Source organism: Salvelinus namaycush, chromosome 18 (genome assembly GCF_016432855.1).
Source record: "Salvelinus namaycush isolate Seneca chromosome 18, SaNama_1.0, whole genome shotgun sequence".
Classification (NCBI taxonomy): domain Eukaryota; kingdom Metazoa; phylum Chordata; class Actinopteri; order Salmoniformes; family Salmonidae; genus Salvelinus; species Salvelinus namaycush.
The window spans coordinates 6956338-6971256 of NC_052324.1; the positions used below are offsets into that span (position 1 = coordinate 6956338).

General features: G+C 45.5%; 1 protein-coding gene across 1 annotated transcript in view; it reads left to right on the forward strand.

Annotated features, from left to right (window-relative positions):
• The first annotated feature begins 288 nt into the window (after nt 1-288).
• Nucleotides 289-14919, forward strand: part of slf1 (SMC5-SMC6 complex localization factor 1) — a 39825-nt gene continuing 25194 nt past the window's right edge. The window contains exons 1-14 of the mRNA XM_039012713.1: nt 289-527; nt 886-997; nt 1537-1615; nt 2184-2415; nt 4864-5017; nt 5122-5256; nt 5418-5474; nt 5911-6057; nt 6149-6315; nt 8245-8376; nt 8529-8670; nt 9394-9565; nt 9794-9939; nt 10256-10398. Of these exons, the coding sequence (XP_038868641.1) occupies nt 514-527; nt 886-997; nt 1537-1615; nt 2184-2415; nt 4864-5017; nt 5122-5256; nt 5418-5474; nt 5911-6057; nt 6149-6315; nt 8245-8376; nt 8529-8670; nt 9394-9565; nt 9794-9939; nt 10256-10398 (1832 nt within the window). The 5' untranslated portion in view covers nt 289-513. The remainder of the gene's footprint in view (nt 528-885; nt 998-1536; nt 1616-2183; nt 2416-4863; nt 5018-5121; nt 5257-5417; nt 5475-5910; nt 6058-6148; nt 6316-8244; nt 8377-8528; nt 8671-9393; nt 9566-9793; nt 9940-10255; nt 10399-14919) is intronic.

Sequence of the window (14919 nt, forward strand, 5' to 3'; positions counted from 1 at the left end):
CGGAAGCAACCAAGGGAAAACTTCCGCCGGTCGGAATGCTCCAAGTTTCAGGCATGATAGAGGGGGATTTTGGTTAATATTGTTTTATATTCAACGGTTTTGAGACGTGATACCCATGCACAATTGAATTTGTTATGAAATTCATAATTTAGGTATTTTCTTCTCATTCATGAAATCATGCAATGTTAAAATAATGTGTGTTTTAAAAAACATGTGTCGTGTATCCCCCCACTAGTGCTGTTTACTCTCAAGATAGGAGTGTTTTCTACTTAGCACAAGGGTGGCAAAACAATTATATTTTGCTCAGTGATAGTCCAATATGTAGCTAGTTTATTAACCAATATGCACGATTTAATTGTAGTTTCGATAAATATAGCAACATGTTGTTGAATGAATCAAATGCCAGTCTAGAGAAATAAAATATTGACGGCTCGCAAAATGGTATCGACTGTCAAGTCTGGTCATGGCGTCTGAATTTTGGCGCTAGCTAGATAGCGTCAGTGTGGACGTCACATGCACAAGCCAAGGTACTTTAACGTTATCGTTATATTGTTTTTAGTTAAACACTAACCTAACTAATACTTACTAGATAGCTACTGCACAGTGTTTAGCTAGCCAGTCTTACTGACATATCCAGGGATTTAATGAAAGTGCAATATGAACTTCCCTCGGGCGTTCTATTGGTTTCTACATCATGCTGAAATTCCATTGACGTCCTCCGCTAGCTAGCTAACTGGCTAGTTATCTGCAGTTCAGATACCCATTGAAAACGTGTGTTGCAAAAGTAAACGACAGTCTTGCTGACTTGCTCTACTGTTATTTCTACTCAAGCAAAGCATGACTTAATTTATAGTAGACTAGTTTTCATTTGTTGTCTTTTATCAGGATGGTGGACACCAAGCATGTGTTCCAAGTGTCTGGGATCAAAAATCTTCAGAAGAAGGGAAAGTTGCTCCACGGAATCATTCAACTGGGTGGAAAGTACATTGGTGGCTCTGTAAGTGTTGACATCATAACATCATAGCTACAGGCTTTCACTCTCAACCCTCATTCTCCCTTTATAAGCGGGATAATCGCACCAAAGGCCAGGCTGTGAGACAGCCATTATGAGAGCTGGATGGCACCTGTCACTGTCAAGACAGTTCATTGAGGAAAAGATTAACAGTGGGTGATTAGTCCTGAAAAATGACCTTAATTGGTTTCTGATGTTGGGATGTATTTTTGACTCTGTCATTTTATCCTTGCCCTCAATTGGCTCTTATTATAGTTACTGTACATTTGCCTCCAGTCTCAGGGGCACACAATGTGCTGCAAAGTTCGTATCCCTTTATCCCCTCCACGACTCTGCAGGAAGGTCACAGCAAGAACGGTCACTGGTCAGTTTAGAACTTTAGTTGCTGACCTTTTGGTGTCCGTTGTTTTATTTTCTATGTACTAGGACTATATCAAATGAGTTGGCCGACCACATAGGATATTTTCAATGCCACCAAAACATTCCGTTTTATTTAGATGGTTTGCCTTGTGTTGATCTTCCAGGTTTATAAAGACGGAACTACCCATCTGATTGTCACCCGTGAGCTGCCGAGTGAGAAGTTCATGGCAGCCTGTGCAGGAGGTAAGTGATGATGAACGTAGGCGTTACACTTACTAGGTGTTACATGAACTGAGTGTACAAAACATTAGGAACACTTGCACTTTCCATGACAGACTGGCCAGGTGAAAGCTACTGATCCCTTATTGAATGGGCAACACAACATATTTAGATGCTTTTAAGTGGGGTATGGTAGTAGGTGCCAGGTGCAGCGCTGCTATGTTTTTCACGCTCTACAGTTTCCTGTGTGTATCAAGAATGGTCCACCGCCCACTGAACATCCAGCCAACTTGACACAACTGTGGGGATCATTGGAGTCAACATGGGCCAGCGTCCCTGTGGAACGCTTTCGTCACCTTGTAGTCCATGCCCCTACGAATTGAGGCTGTTCTGAGGGCAAAAGGGGGTGCCACTCAATATTAGGACGGTTTGCCTAATGTTTTGTACACAGTGTATTAGGTAGCAAGTCTTGACAAAGTCAGCTTGTACAGACTATATAGGGATTCCACAGCTTGATACTCTCATGGACCTTTCAGAAGTAGCGTTTTTATGTGTTTTGTGGTGTTTGTCGTTTCTCTTCCCTCTCTGTCAGGCAAATGGATCGTGACTCCAGAATATATTTTTGACTCTGTAAAGAATGGTTCGTGGCTGCCAGAGGGGCCCTATGAGTTGGACATTGTCTCCAAGGGAGGAGTCCCTGGGGCCTCTAACCCAGTGACGGTGTGGAGGGAGAGGGTGACCAGCAGGACCATGGCTGGGGCCTTCGAGAGCTGGAGGGTCCTCCTGATGGTCAATGAGCCTACTCGCAGAGACATGCTCAGAAGGTGGTCTTTAGAATTGTAGTGGGCAGTAATATGACGTGTGTGTGTGTGTGTGTGTGTGTGTGTGTGTATATATATATATATATATATTAACATGTTTGTCTGACTCCATAAAGATAATTAGCCATATGCAAGAGACTATGCTTGAGTTACAGTAATAGACAATGAAGAAAGGTCTGAGAATGGAATTCTAAAGACGTGTATTTAATGAATTTGTAAAATGAATGGATTCACTTTCAAGGCAAAGCTTAAGTTACAAGCATTAGAAGGCATTCCAAGCATATGCAGTGCATTCGGAAAGTATTCAGACACCTTGACTTTTTCCACATTTTGTTACGTTACAGCCTTATTCTACAATTTATTAAATTGTTTTTTTCCCCCCTCATCAATCTACACACAATACCTCATAATGACAAAGCAAAAAAAGTTTCGACATTTTTGCACATTTATATAAAAAATATAAAACTAAAATATTGCTTTTACAAAAATATCCAGACCCTTTACTCAGTACTTTAAAACACCCTTGGCGGCAATTACATCCTTGAGTCTTCTTGGGTATGACACTACAAGCTTGGCACACCTGTATTTGGGGAGTTTATCCCATTCTTCTCTGCAGATCCTCTCAAGCTCTGTCAGGTTAGATGGGGAGCGTCGCTGCACAGCTGTTATCAGGTCTCCAGAGATATTCGATTGGGTTCATGTCCGGGCTCTGGTTGGGCCTCTCAAGGACATTTAGAGACTTGTCCAGGAGACACTCCTGCGTTGTCGTGTTGGAAGGTGAACCTTCTCCCCAGTCTGAGGTCCTGAGCGCTCTGGAGCAGGTTTTCATCAATGATCTCTCTGTACTTTGCTCTGTTCATCTTTGCCTCGATCCTGACAGTCTCCCAGTCCCTGCCACTGAAAAACATCCCCACGGCATGATGGTGCCACCACCATGCTTCACCGCAGGGATGGTGCTAGGTTTCCTCCAGACATGATGCTTGGCATTCAGGCCAAAGAGTTCAATCTTGGTTTCATCAGACCAGAGAATCTTGTTTTTCATGGTCTGAGAGTCCTTTAGGTGCCCTTTAGGCAAACTCCAAGCGGGCTGTCATGTCCCTTTTACTGAGGTGTGGCATCCATTTGGCCACTCTACCATACAGGCCAGATTGGTGGAGTGCTGCTGAGATGGTTGGCCTTCTGGAGCTCTGACAGAGTGGCCATCGGGTTCTTGGTCACCTCCCTGATCAAGGCCCTTCTCCCCCGGTTGCTCGGTTTGGCTGGTTAGCCAGCTCTAGGAAGAGTCTTGGTGGTTCCAACCTTCTTCCATTTAAGAATGATGGAGGCCACTGTGTTCTTGGGGACCTTCAGTGCTGCAAAAAATGTTGGGGTACCCTTCCCAGATCTGTGCCTCGACACAATCCTGTCTCGGAGCCTTACGGACATTTCCTTTGACTTCATGGCTTGGTCATGCACTGCCAGCTGTGGGACCTTATATAGACAGGTGTGTGCCTTTCCAAATCATGTCCAATCAATTGAATTTACCACAGGTGGACTCCAATCAAGTTGTAGAAACATCTCAAGAATGATCATTGGAAACAGGATGCACATGAGCTCAATTTTGAGATAAAAAAACAAAACAATTTTAGAATAAGGCTGTAACGTAGCAATGTGTGGAAAAAGTCAAGGGGTCTGAATACTTTCCCAAAGGCACTGTAGATCGTAAGGTTAACTTACAGGACAGAGCATGAACAAAGAGATGCCCTCTCGGCCAGATGCCTAGGAAATGAGAACATGCAACCTTCCTCCATGGACTGGATACAGGATAAGAGAGAACAAAGGCATTCGTTTCCATTTATAACATCTGAAGGTGTAACCTTTCAACCCGAAACAAACCGCCATTGACTAATCAAACGATACCAAGTTTACAGTAACCTAAACACTCCCAGGCCCAATCTCCACAGGGTGTCACAGCATGTAAGAGCTTGTGCGGCGGATGAGACCAATGTAAATAAGACAGAATTCCTGAGAAGACAATAGAACTCCTTTGCATGATAGTGTAATTCAGAGGTCACACTGTACAGATACAAGTAAGAGATCATACATCCGTATAGATAGCATCAGTTATTCTCAGTGAACAAGCTTCAGATAGAGACCAAGCATAGAATAATGCTATATTATCCATCACACTAGTCCTCTGGATACTGTAACATAGAGATACATTTTGGCCCCTCAGAGGGGGAAGGGCTGACTAGCCCTTGGGCATTGACCTTTTTGTTCCTGTCACATTTTCCATGCAGCTCCAGGTGACAAAAATTAGGGCCAAGCCTACAGAATTGACCTCAAACCTCATGCTTAGACATGTAAATGATGCATTTCTTGTCGTCTCAAACACGTTGTGTACTGTATTTGTTACATCAAATATCAGACACACCTGTCACTTAATTTATCATGAACATATCTTTTTTTCAGAATCCTAAAAGCTGGGAAGGCCAATGTGTACTCGTACCCTCCTCCCTCCCATGCTGACGTGACACACGTGTTGACAAAACATGTCGCAGAGCATGCGAAGGCCCACAATGCACCATGCTACTCCATAGAACACATGGCCCTGCATCTTTTTGGGGTAAATGTCTATGTAGATGTCGGCTGGTTAGCTTAATTAACAATTACGCCCAGTGAAAGGCTCGTATAATAAGGCTCAATCTAAGTGCTCTGTCTTGTCTTCAGGAGAACGTGTGTTCTGATATGGGTTTAACCTGGACAGAGGGACAGCCAGAGGAGACACAGGAGGCCAGTGAAGCTCTCTCCACAGACTTTTCAGAGCTGGAGAGCGAGGCCAGGGACTACATCTCTCAAATAGGGGTGAGGGGCAGGTCTTTTCAAATCCGTCTACGTTTAGCAATGAAGCGCAAGGTTTTCAATCATTGTTTTTCTGGGCGAAAGCTCGTGTCAGTCGTACAACTTTTTCAGTCGTCATTTTAATGACTGCATGTGTGACATTGTGGATGGCTCGTTTCATGCAGGAGCGGAAAAGACTCCCAGATATCCTGAGCTACTATGCCCCTGGACCGTACGCTCAGGTATGCAGATCTGCTCGAAGCATAGTAATACATCTACCATACATGCATATTATACAACTGTAAAATGAGTGTGTGACGCGTCAAAGAAGATCAGGTCATTCAATTTCCTTTATGTCAGGCGCCTCACTGAAAGGTGACATTTTGTGCATAGACGCATCATATCCGGGTCACCTGATTTAACCAATGCTGTCAGTTGATTGGTGAAGCGTGATTGGCAGACCTATTAAAGGTAGTCTCTCACTGTCCCTCCGGTGCCTTCCCAAGTGGATTTTCTTCCGATTGCTATTATAAACGGCCATGTAGTTCTTTTTCACATTTCCTAAGTTCATATTCAAGTAGGCAATAGATGACAGTTACCGAGATGACCTGATGAACTTCTGACGTCCTTCTCTTTCTCTGCTCACGCCGTTGTCCATCTCTCTCTATTTTTTTGTAGACTGCTGTAGCCAACTTCAGCAACGTGCAGAGCCTCACTGAGTGTGGTTTATTCAACCAAGCCCTAGAGGAGCTCCAGTTGTACCTGCTGCCAGGGCAGCTCCCCCCAGCCCCATTCCTCCAGCCCCTCATGCGTCACGCTCTCCACGTAAAGACCACACAAACTGTTTGTTGTCCATTGTCAAAAAAATCGAAACCTGATTCCCTGGCTACTCATAGCTCCTCTTTCCCCCATCCAGGGGGATGCCAAGCCTTTCTTTCTCAGCGAGTTCCGCACGGTTCTCCACAGCATCCTGAGGAACAACCCTCCCTGGGGTTCTCCAGCTAGCGGGACGTTCTTCATGAAGGTGCTACAGTGTCCCCAGTGTCGAAAAGGAGTCTGGCCCCTTTTGGAGACATCACTCAGGTATAGAACACTAGAGAGACACTTATACAAAGGCCATAAACTGTATGTCCCAATAACCTCTGTTCAAAAGATAATTTTAAAATGAGATACCCAAGTCTCCTGTGTTTTCATGGGCCATCTGCAATTCTACTATATCCATCTCTCTTTTTTACATACACTGCTGGTTTAAGGTTTTAGAACACCTACTCATTCAAGTTTTTTTTCTACATTCTAGAATAATAGTAAAGACATCAAAACTATGAAATGACACATATGGAATCATGTAGGAACCAAAAAAGTGTTAAACAAATCAAAATATATTTCATATTTGAGATTCTTCAAATAGCCACCCTTTGCCTTGACGACAGCTTTGCACACTCTTGGCATTCTCTCAACCAGCTTCACCTGGAATGCTTTTCCAACGGTCTTGAAGAAGTTCCCACATATGCTGTGCACTTGTTGGCTGCTTTTTCTTCACTCTACGGTCCAACTCATCCCAAACCTTCTCAGTTTGGTTGATGTCAGGAGTTTGTGGAGGCCAGGTCATCTGATGCAGCGCTCCATCGCTCTCCTTCTTGGTAAAATAGCCCTTACACAGCCTGAAGGTGTGTTGGGTCATTGTCCTGTTGAAAAACAAATGATAGTCCTACTAAGCCCAAACCAGATGGGATGGCGTATCGCTGTGGTAGCCATGTTGGTTAAGTGTGCCTTGAATTCTAAATAAATCACAGACAGTGTCACTAGCAAAGCACCCCCACACCAGAACATCTCACTTCACGGTGGAAAATACACATGCGGAGATCATCCGTTCACCTACACCGCGTCTCACAAAGACACAGCGGTTGGAACAAACAAATCTCCAATTTGAACTCCAGACCAAAGGACAAATTTCCACCCGTCTAATGTCCATTGCTCGTGTTTCTTGGCCCAAGCAAGTCTCTTCTTCTTATTGGTGTCTTTTAGTAGTGGTTTCTTTGCAGCAATTCGACCATGAAGGTCTGATTCACACAGTCTCCTCTGAACAGTTGATGTTTTACTTGAACTCTGTGAAGCATTTATTTGGGCTGCAATTTCTGAGGCTGGTAACTCTAATGAACTTATCCTCTGCAGCAGGAGTAACTCTGGGTCTTCCATTCCTGTGGCGGTCCTCAGGAGAGACAGATTCATCATAGCGCTTGATGGTTTTTGCAACTGTACTTGAAGAAACTTTGAAAATTCTTGAACTTTTCCATGTTGACTGACCTTCATGTCTTAAAATAATGATGGGCTGTCGTTTCTCTTTGCTTATTTGAGCTGTTCTTGCCATAATATGGACTTGTTTTTTTACCAAATAGGGCTATCTTCTGTATACCACCCCATACGTTGTCACAACACAACTGATTGGCTCAAACACATTAAAAAGGAAAGATATTCCACAAATAACTTTTAAGGCACACCTGTTAATTGAAATGCATTCCAGGTGACTACCTCATGAAGCTGGTTGAGAGTGTGCAAAGCAGTTATCACGGCAATGGGTAGCTATTTGAAGAATCTCAAATCTCAAATATATTTTGATTTGTTTAACACTGTTTTGATTACGACATGATTCTATATGTGTTATTTCATAGTTTTGATGTCTTCACTATTATTCTAGAATGTAGAAAATAGTAAAATAAAGAAAAACCCTTGAATAAGGTGTGCTGGCGACAGTGTCAGCGTGCATGCGCCCGGCCCGCCACAGGAGTCGCTAGAGCGCGATGGGACCCGCACGACGCTGGGCCAATTGTGCGCCACCTCATGGGTCTCCCGGTTGCGGCCGGCTGCGACACAGCCTGGGATCGAATCCGGATCTGTGGTGACACCTCTAGCACTGCAATGCAGTGCCTTAGACCGCTGCGCCACTCGGGAGGCCATCCTTCTCCTTTTCATGTTGTACCCATCTTCCTCCTTTTGGTGTCTTTGTTTCTCCAGGTTCTGCATGGGTAGCAAGCCCTGTCACTCACTCCCTAGCCCCGCCTCCCCAGAGCTGCTCCGCTTCCATGGTGACCTGCAGGCCTTTATGCTCGAGCTCTTCAAGTGTGACATGCACTCAGCTAACAAAGGGTAATCCCCACCGACGGGACACAGGCATATATTGGCGTAATGTAGAAAACAGCTGCCACTTACTTGAAACAACTTCGATAGTTCTAATCAACGTCATGCACCACAGACACGACACTTGTGGATATTTCAACACGTCCTCCGTCTTCCCTCAGAGAGGCGGGAGGCTTGCGGTCGTCCGTCCTCTACAGGGTGTTCTGGAGCTTGTGGGAGCGCTCGACGCTGGCCTCCAAGGCCGTGCAGCAGATCGCCCAGCTCCTGGTGCAGGCCTCATTGTGGGAACGCTCTGTCTCTGAGGTAAACCGGGACACGTTCCCAAGTCCCTGTTCCCGTCCTCACCAACATTCCAGTCACATACAGTAGGCCTACATCCCTGTCCCGCCCATAGTTCAGTTCAAAGTCGATTCTGAACTTGCGGCGCACCATCTAAGGCAGTGGTTCCCAAACTGTTGGGTGCTGTGTCAGCAGGGGAAGTGCAGGGGTCTTTTATTTTTTTTTAATTGGGGGGGGGGGGGGGGGGGGGGACTCATTTCCTCTTGTCATGTTAGTCATTACAGACCTTAGAGATATTTGTAACTCGTCAGAAATGCCCAGATCAACTAGCCCATGTCAGCTGTTTTTGTTGTTTTTTAGCTATTTTAAGCCAGAGATATTGTTGTAATAAGAAAAGTTATCATGTGTAGGATTGCAAGACAATTCACTTTAAAACTGCAACGTTTTCTCTGCTCCCATGGTAACATTTGTAGAATTGCAGGCAATAAGCGTTAAACCTGCAAAATTCTCTCCACCAACAAGAGGGGTGTGAACAGTTTTTGTATCATGAACAGTGCTTGTTCCCATAGAAATGGATGTGGGGGGGTGGTGCGGGATGTTCCCCAATGCTGGAAGGGGGAAACCCCTGATCTAAGGTGTTCCATGTCCAGCACATAACAGGAATTGTAATGGAATCGGGCCCTCACTCTGGTCCAGCTATGTAGCCAACTACTCATCTGTGTCCTTGTGCTGTGGTTGCTTGCGTAGGGTCAGGAGAGGGACTGGGAGAGGGACAGGAGGCAGACGCTGGTGCTGACCCTGCAGGACACGCTGGGCGTGGTGGTGGACTACTGGTGGCAGGAGTACAGCCGCCTCAACCGCAGCCTGGTGGACAAAGGCCTGGAGGACCTGGCTCAACACATCGCCATCCTCTGCCAGGGTACGCTGCACTGCACACAGGTCTGAGGCGCCGTCCCGAGCGGCACTCTGTTCCCGATTATAGTACAGAACTTTCGCACTACCTGTGGACCCCGGTGAGAGGGAGTGCACTATATAGGGAATCGGGTACCATTCGGGACGCTACCAGTCTGACACACAGCAGCAACGTTTTAATAATGTGTTCTAACTGATCCTGTGTTGATGTGGAGGGTATTCTTCCTGCCCTCAGACCTGCCCCCAGATGTCCTCCAGACGTTTGTTCCCGGGATGGTCCCAACTAGGCTACGGATGGTCACGGCAGACGCCATCTTTAGGAACGTGTGCTGCAGGAACGGCATCATCATCGGAGCAGAGCCCATCTCGCTAAGGAAGATTGTACGTTTTGGCCAAGTCTACATTAGAATGTGTTTGGTTTCCCCGTCCTGGCTCTTGTGTCCCAGGTGTAGTACTAGTGCAACAGCGGTACAGTGTATTGGACCTCATTTGCACATACAGGCCAGTTATTTTGCTGGGATCAGATTCTCTTGCTGCTGTCCTCACTGCTGGGCCTCTCACTGTCACAGCTGCTAACTCTGGTGTCTTTATCCCTCTGTCCAACACACACACACACACACACACACCTCCTATACTACAGAGGCAGAGTCTCTATAAAGACCCTCTCTCCTTCATCTTACTGTGTGTGTCCTGACAGGTGTCCTCCTACCTGCCAGCCCTGGGGAGGCTGTGTGCGGTCAGGACAGGTGGCTCCAGAGTCCCCCGGGCAGACAGCGGGGGCCCTCGGCCTGGGACTGAACCCACCTCCTGCAGCTGGAGCACCCAGGGGACCGATACAGGGTGAGTCTTTGTGTCTGTGCCCCCGCTGACCACTCCAGTCAGGCTAGAGGGCATACAACCAACCTCCCTGAGGTGAGCAGAGGAGGGGAGGTGTAGAGGGGGGAAAAGGTGTGTGGATGGGAGAGGTGAGAAAGGGAGGAGATGTGGTGAAATGAGGGAAAGGAAGGAGGGAGAACAGGAGGGGGTGAGAGGATGCCATAGGAGAGGAGTGTGTGAGAGAGCAGGTCAGAGTGAGTGTGTCGATGTGGAGTCACATGCCTATGTATCAGAGTTTACAGGAGAGGTGCAGAGAGCAGGTTAGAGCCCCTACAGCTAGGCTTCTCTGGACAGACTGATGGCTCACCTCTCTCCCCTGCCACCCCTCCCCCCCGCGTCATACCAGGCAGCTGCTGCTGTTCAACACCCCGCCGCTGGCACAGACACGGGGAGGCAGGGACCGCTGGGGATGAGGTTCACCTCAAGGCTAGCAGCTCACTCACCGACCAGCCTCGGCCTCTTTTCCCCTCACACACTTTATTCACATTTTTCAATAGGAAATCAAAAGCTGTTTTTTGTTACCTCACCTTACAAAAAGATATATTTTTCAATTAATAATTGTGTATTTCTCAGAGAGTTGGGGTGAGGGGATTGTATAATATGTATGTTTTGGTTTAGAAAGCTGAGGTAGCATGTGAGTGAGAGGCCATGAATGTGCTTTAATAGATAAAGTGTGTGATGAGGAGAAGTCCCTCTCTCGCTCTCATAGGCTCTTCCTGTAAGGACAGCTTGCCATCAGGGCACAAGTCCAGACAAAGACTGGCGGGAGGCTCTCCATAATTGAAGCCCTGTTTCCTCCTGCTGGCTTAATCAAGCAGAGCTTATTGCTTTTCTGTTTGAGCCCGTTTGGGTTTGTAATTCTCTGTATCGCTCTCTCGCCCTCTCTCGACACATGTTACTGTAGTCTAGCAGTTAGAGCGTTGGGCCAGTAACCGAAAGGTCGCGGGTTCGAATACCCGAGTCGACAAGTTGAAAAATCTGCTGACGTGTCCTTGAGCTAGGTACTTAACCCTAATTTGCTCCAGGGGCACCGTACTAATATGGTTGACCCTGTAAAACAACACATTTGTGACAATAAAACATATATTTTTGTATTTATTATTTTACTACAGCACAGTGAATCACAGCATCCCTTAAAGGCATAGTAGGCAGCTTTTTTTGGCGACCTGAACAATTTTACGTAGAAATGTGTGTTAAAGTTCTGTTATACACAGCCGCGAGCTGCCTAGTGACACGAGCCTACCAGACGAGCAAAATTGCTTGCCTCGAAGCGAGCATAGAAGTAACACTGAAGCATGCATGAGAGCATCAGCTGTTCTGGACGACTGTGTGATCACGCTCTCCGTAGCCGATGGGAGTAAGACCTTTAAACAGGTCAATATTCACAAGGCCGTGGGGCCAGACGGATTACCAGGACGTGTACTCCGAGCATGCACTGACCAACTGGCAAGTGTCTTCACTGACATTTTTCAACCTGTCCCTGAATGAGTCTGTAATACCCACATGTTTCAAGCAGACCACCATAGTCCCTGTGCCCAAGAACACTAAGTTAACCTGCCTAAATGACTACCGACCCACAGCACTCACGTCTGTAGCCATGAAGTGCTTTGAAAGGCTGGTCATGGCTCACATCAACACCATTATCCCACTCCAATTTGCATACCGCCCCAACAGATCCACAGATTATGCAATTTCTATTGCACTCCACACTGCCTTTTCCCACCTGGACAAAAGGAACACCTACGTGAGAATGCTATTCATTCTCTACAGCTCAGCGTTCAACACCATCGTGCCCTGAAGGCTCATCACTAAGGTAAGGACCCTGGGACTAAACACTTCCCTCTGCAACTGGATTCTGGAGTTCCTGATGGGCCGCCCCCAGGTGGTAAGGGTAGGTAACAACAGATCTGCCGCGCTGAACCTGCACGGGGGCAGGGGTGCATCCTCAGTCCCCTCCTGTACTCCCTGTTCACCCATGACTGCATGGCCAGGCACGACTCCAACACCATCATTAAGTTTGCAGACGACACAACAGTGGTAGGCCTGATCACCAACAACGACGAGACAGCCTATAGGGAGGAGGTCAGAGATCTGGGCCTGTGGTGCCAGGATAACAACCTCTCCCTCAACGTGATCAAGACAAAGGAGATGATTGTGGACTACAGGAAAAGGAGGACCGAGCACGCCCCCATTCTCATCGACGGGGCTGTAGTGGTACAGGTTGAGAGTTTCAAGTTCCTTAGTGTCCACATCACCAACACACTAACATGGTCCAAACACACCAAGACAGTCGTGAAGAGGGCACGACAATGCCTATTCCCCCTCAGGAGACTGAAAAGATTTGGCATGGGTCCTCAGATCCTCGAAAGGTCTATAGCTGCACCATCGAGAGCATCCTGATTGATTGTATCACTGCCTGGTATGGCAACTGCTCGACCGCAAGACACTACAGAGGGTAGTGCGTACGGCCCAGAACATCACTGGGCCAAGTTTCCTGCCGTCCAGGACCTCTATACCAGGCGGTCAAAGGAAGTTCCTAAAAATTGTCAAAGACTCCAGCCACCCTAGTCATAGACTGTTCTCTCTGCTACCGCACAGCAAACAGTACCGGAGCGCCAAGTCTAGGTCCAAAAGGCTTCTTAACCTCTTTAGGATTAGGGGTGGAGTTTACACTTTTGGGGAAAATCGTTCAAAATTTAAAACGGCCTCCTACTCAATTCTTGCTCGTACAATATGCATATTATTATTAATATTGGATAGAAAACACTCTCTAGTTTCTAAAACAGTTCTAATTATTTCTCTAAGTGAAACAGAACTATTTTTACAGGACATTTCCTATCCGGAAGTGAGATTTCCAATATCGAGGTCTCTCTTCAAAGGCTTGTCTAAAAAAGGGCTTGTCACTTATGACTGTAGAAACACGCCATACGCCTTCCCCTGGGTGTCATGCGGAAGTGAGAGAAGAAATGAGGTGATTATCTCGTTCAGGGGTTGAATACAACCTCTTTGATTGAGAGGACCGCCATTTTTTTTTGGGGGGGAGGCGCGAATTTGGACCTGGTATCGCCTCCTGGAAAACGTTCGTTATTGATGAATATGATCTCTGGCTTCGATTTTATTCGATACATGTCACAATAGCATCCTAAAGTATGTTTTTTCAATATATTTTAATTATATTATTGAAATTTATTCTGGACTTTAGACGTGATGCGACGCAAGAATTTTGTCAAGATGGAGAGGTTAGCGTCGCACTGCCAGTGTGCTTGCTAATTCAAGAGGGAAATCGTTCGTTCTGGATCGAAATAAAGACGTTTCTGAACAAAGGACCCCTTGGAGAACATTCTGATGGAAGATCAACAAAGATAAGGACCCAATTTGGGATGCTTTTTCATATATCTGTCGAACTGTGCTATGCTACCGTTCGACTAGAATCAATGATGCTGTGTGCTAGCTAATGTAGTAAGCTAATATAACGATATATTGTGTTTTCGCTGTAAAACACTTAGAAAATCGGAAATATTAGCTATATTCACAAGATCTTTGTCTTTCATTTGCTATCCACCATATATTTTTCTGAAATGTTTTATGATGTGTAATTAGGTAGTTGACGTTGGTGTCTATTTACTCTGGCTGCTCCCGTGCTATTTCTGACTAACTATGATGGTAGCTATGATGGTAGCAGTAATGTAAAACTGATTTATAGCTCAAATATGCACATTTTTTGAACAAAACATAGATTTATTGTGTAACATGTTATAGGACTGTCATCTGAGGGAGTTGTTTCTAGGTTAGTTAGGTTGGTTCTAGGTTAGTTAGGTTGGCTTTGTGCATGCTACCTGCATGCTACCGGTGCTGTGAAAAATGTCTGTCTATCTTTTGTATTTGGTGGTGAGCTAACATAAATATACGTGGTGTTTTCGCTGTAAAACATTTTAAAAATCGGAAATATTGGCTATATTCACAAGATCTTTGTCTTTCATTTGCTATCCACCATATATTTTTCTGAAATGTTTTATGATGTGTAATTAGGTAGTTGACGTTGGTGTCTATTTACTCTGGCTGCTCCCGTGCTATTTCTGACTAACTATGATGGTAGCTATGATGGTAGCAGTAATGTAAAACTGATTTATAGCTCAAATATGCACATTTTTTGAACAAAACATAGATTTATTGTGTAACATGTTATAGGACTGTCATCTGAGGGAGTTGTTTCTAGGTTAGTTAGGTTGGTTCTAGGTTAGTTAGGTTGGCTTTGTGCATGCTACCTGCATGCTACCGGTGCTGTGAAAAATGTCTGTCTATCTTTTGTATTTGGTGGTGAGCTAACATAAATATACGTGGTGTTTTCGCTGTAAAACATTTTAAAAATCGGAAATATTGGCTATATTCACAAGATCTTTGTCTTTCATTTGCTATCCACCATATATTTTTCTGAAATGTTTTATGATGTGTAATTAGGTAGTTGACGTTGGTGTCTGTATTTAC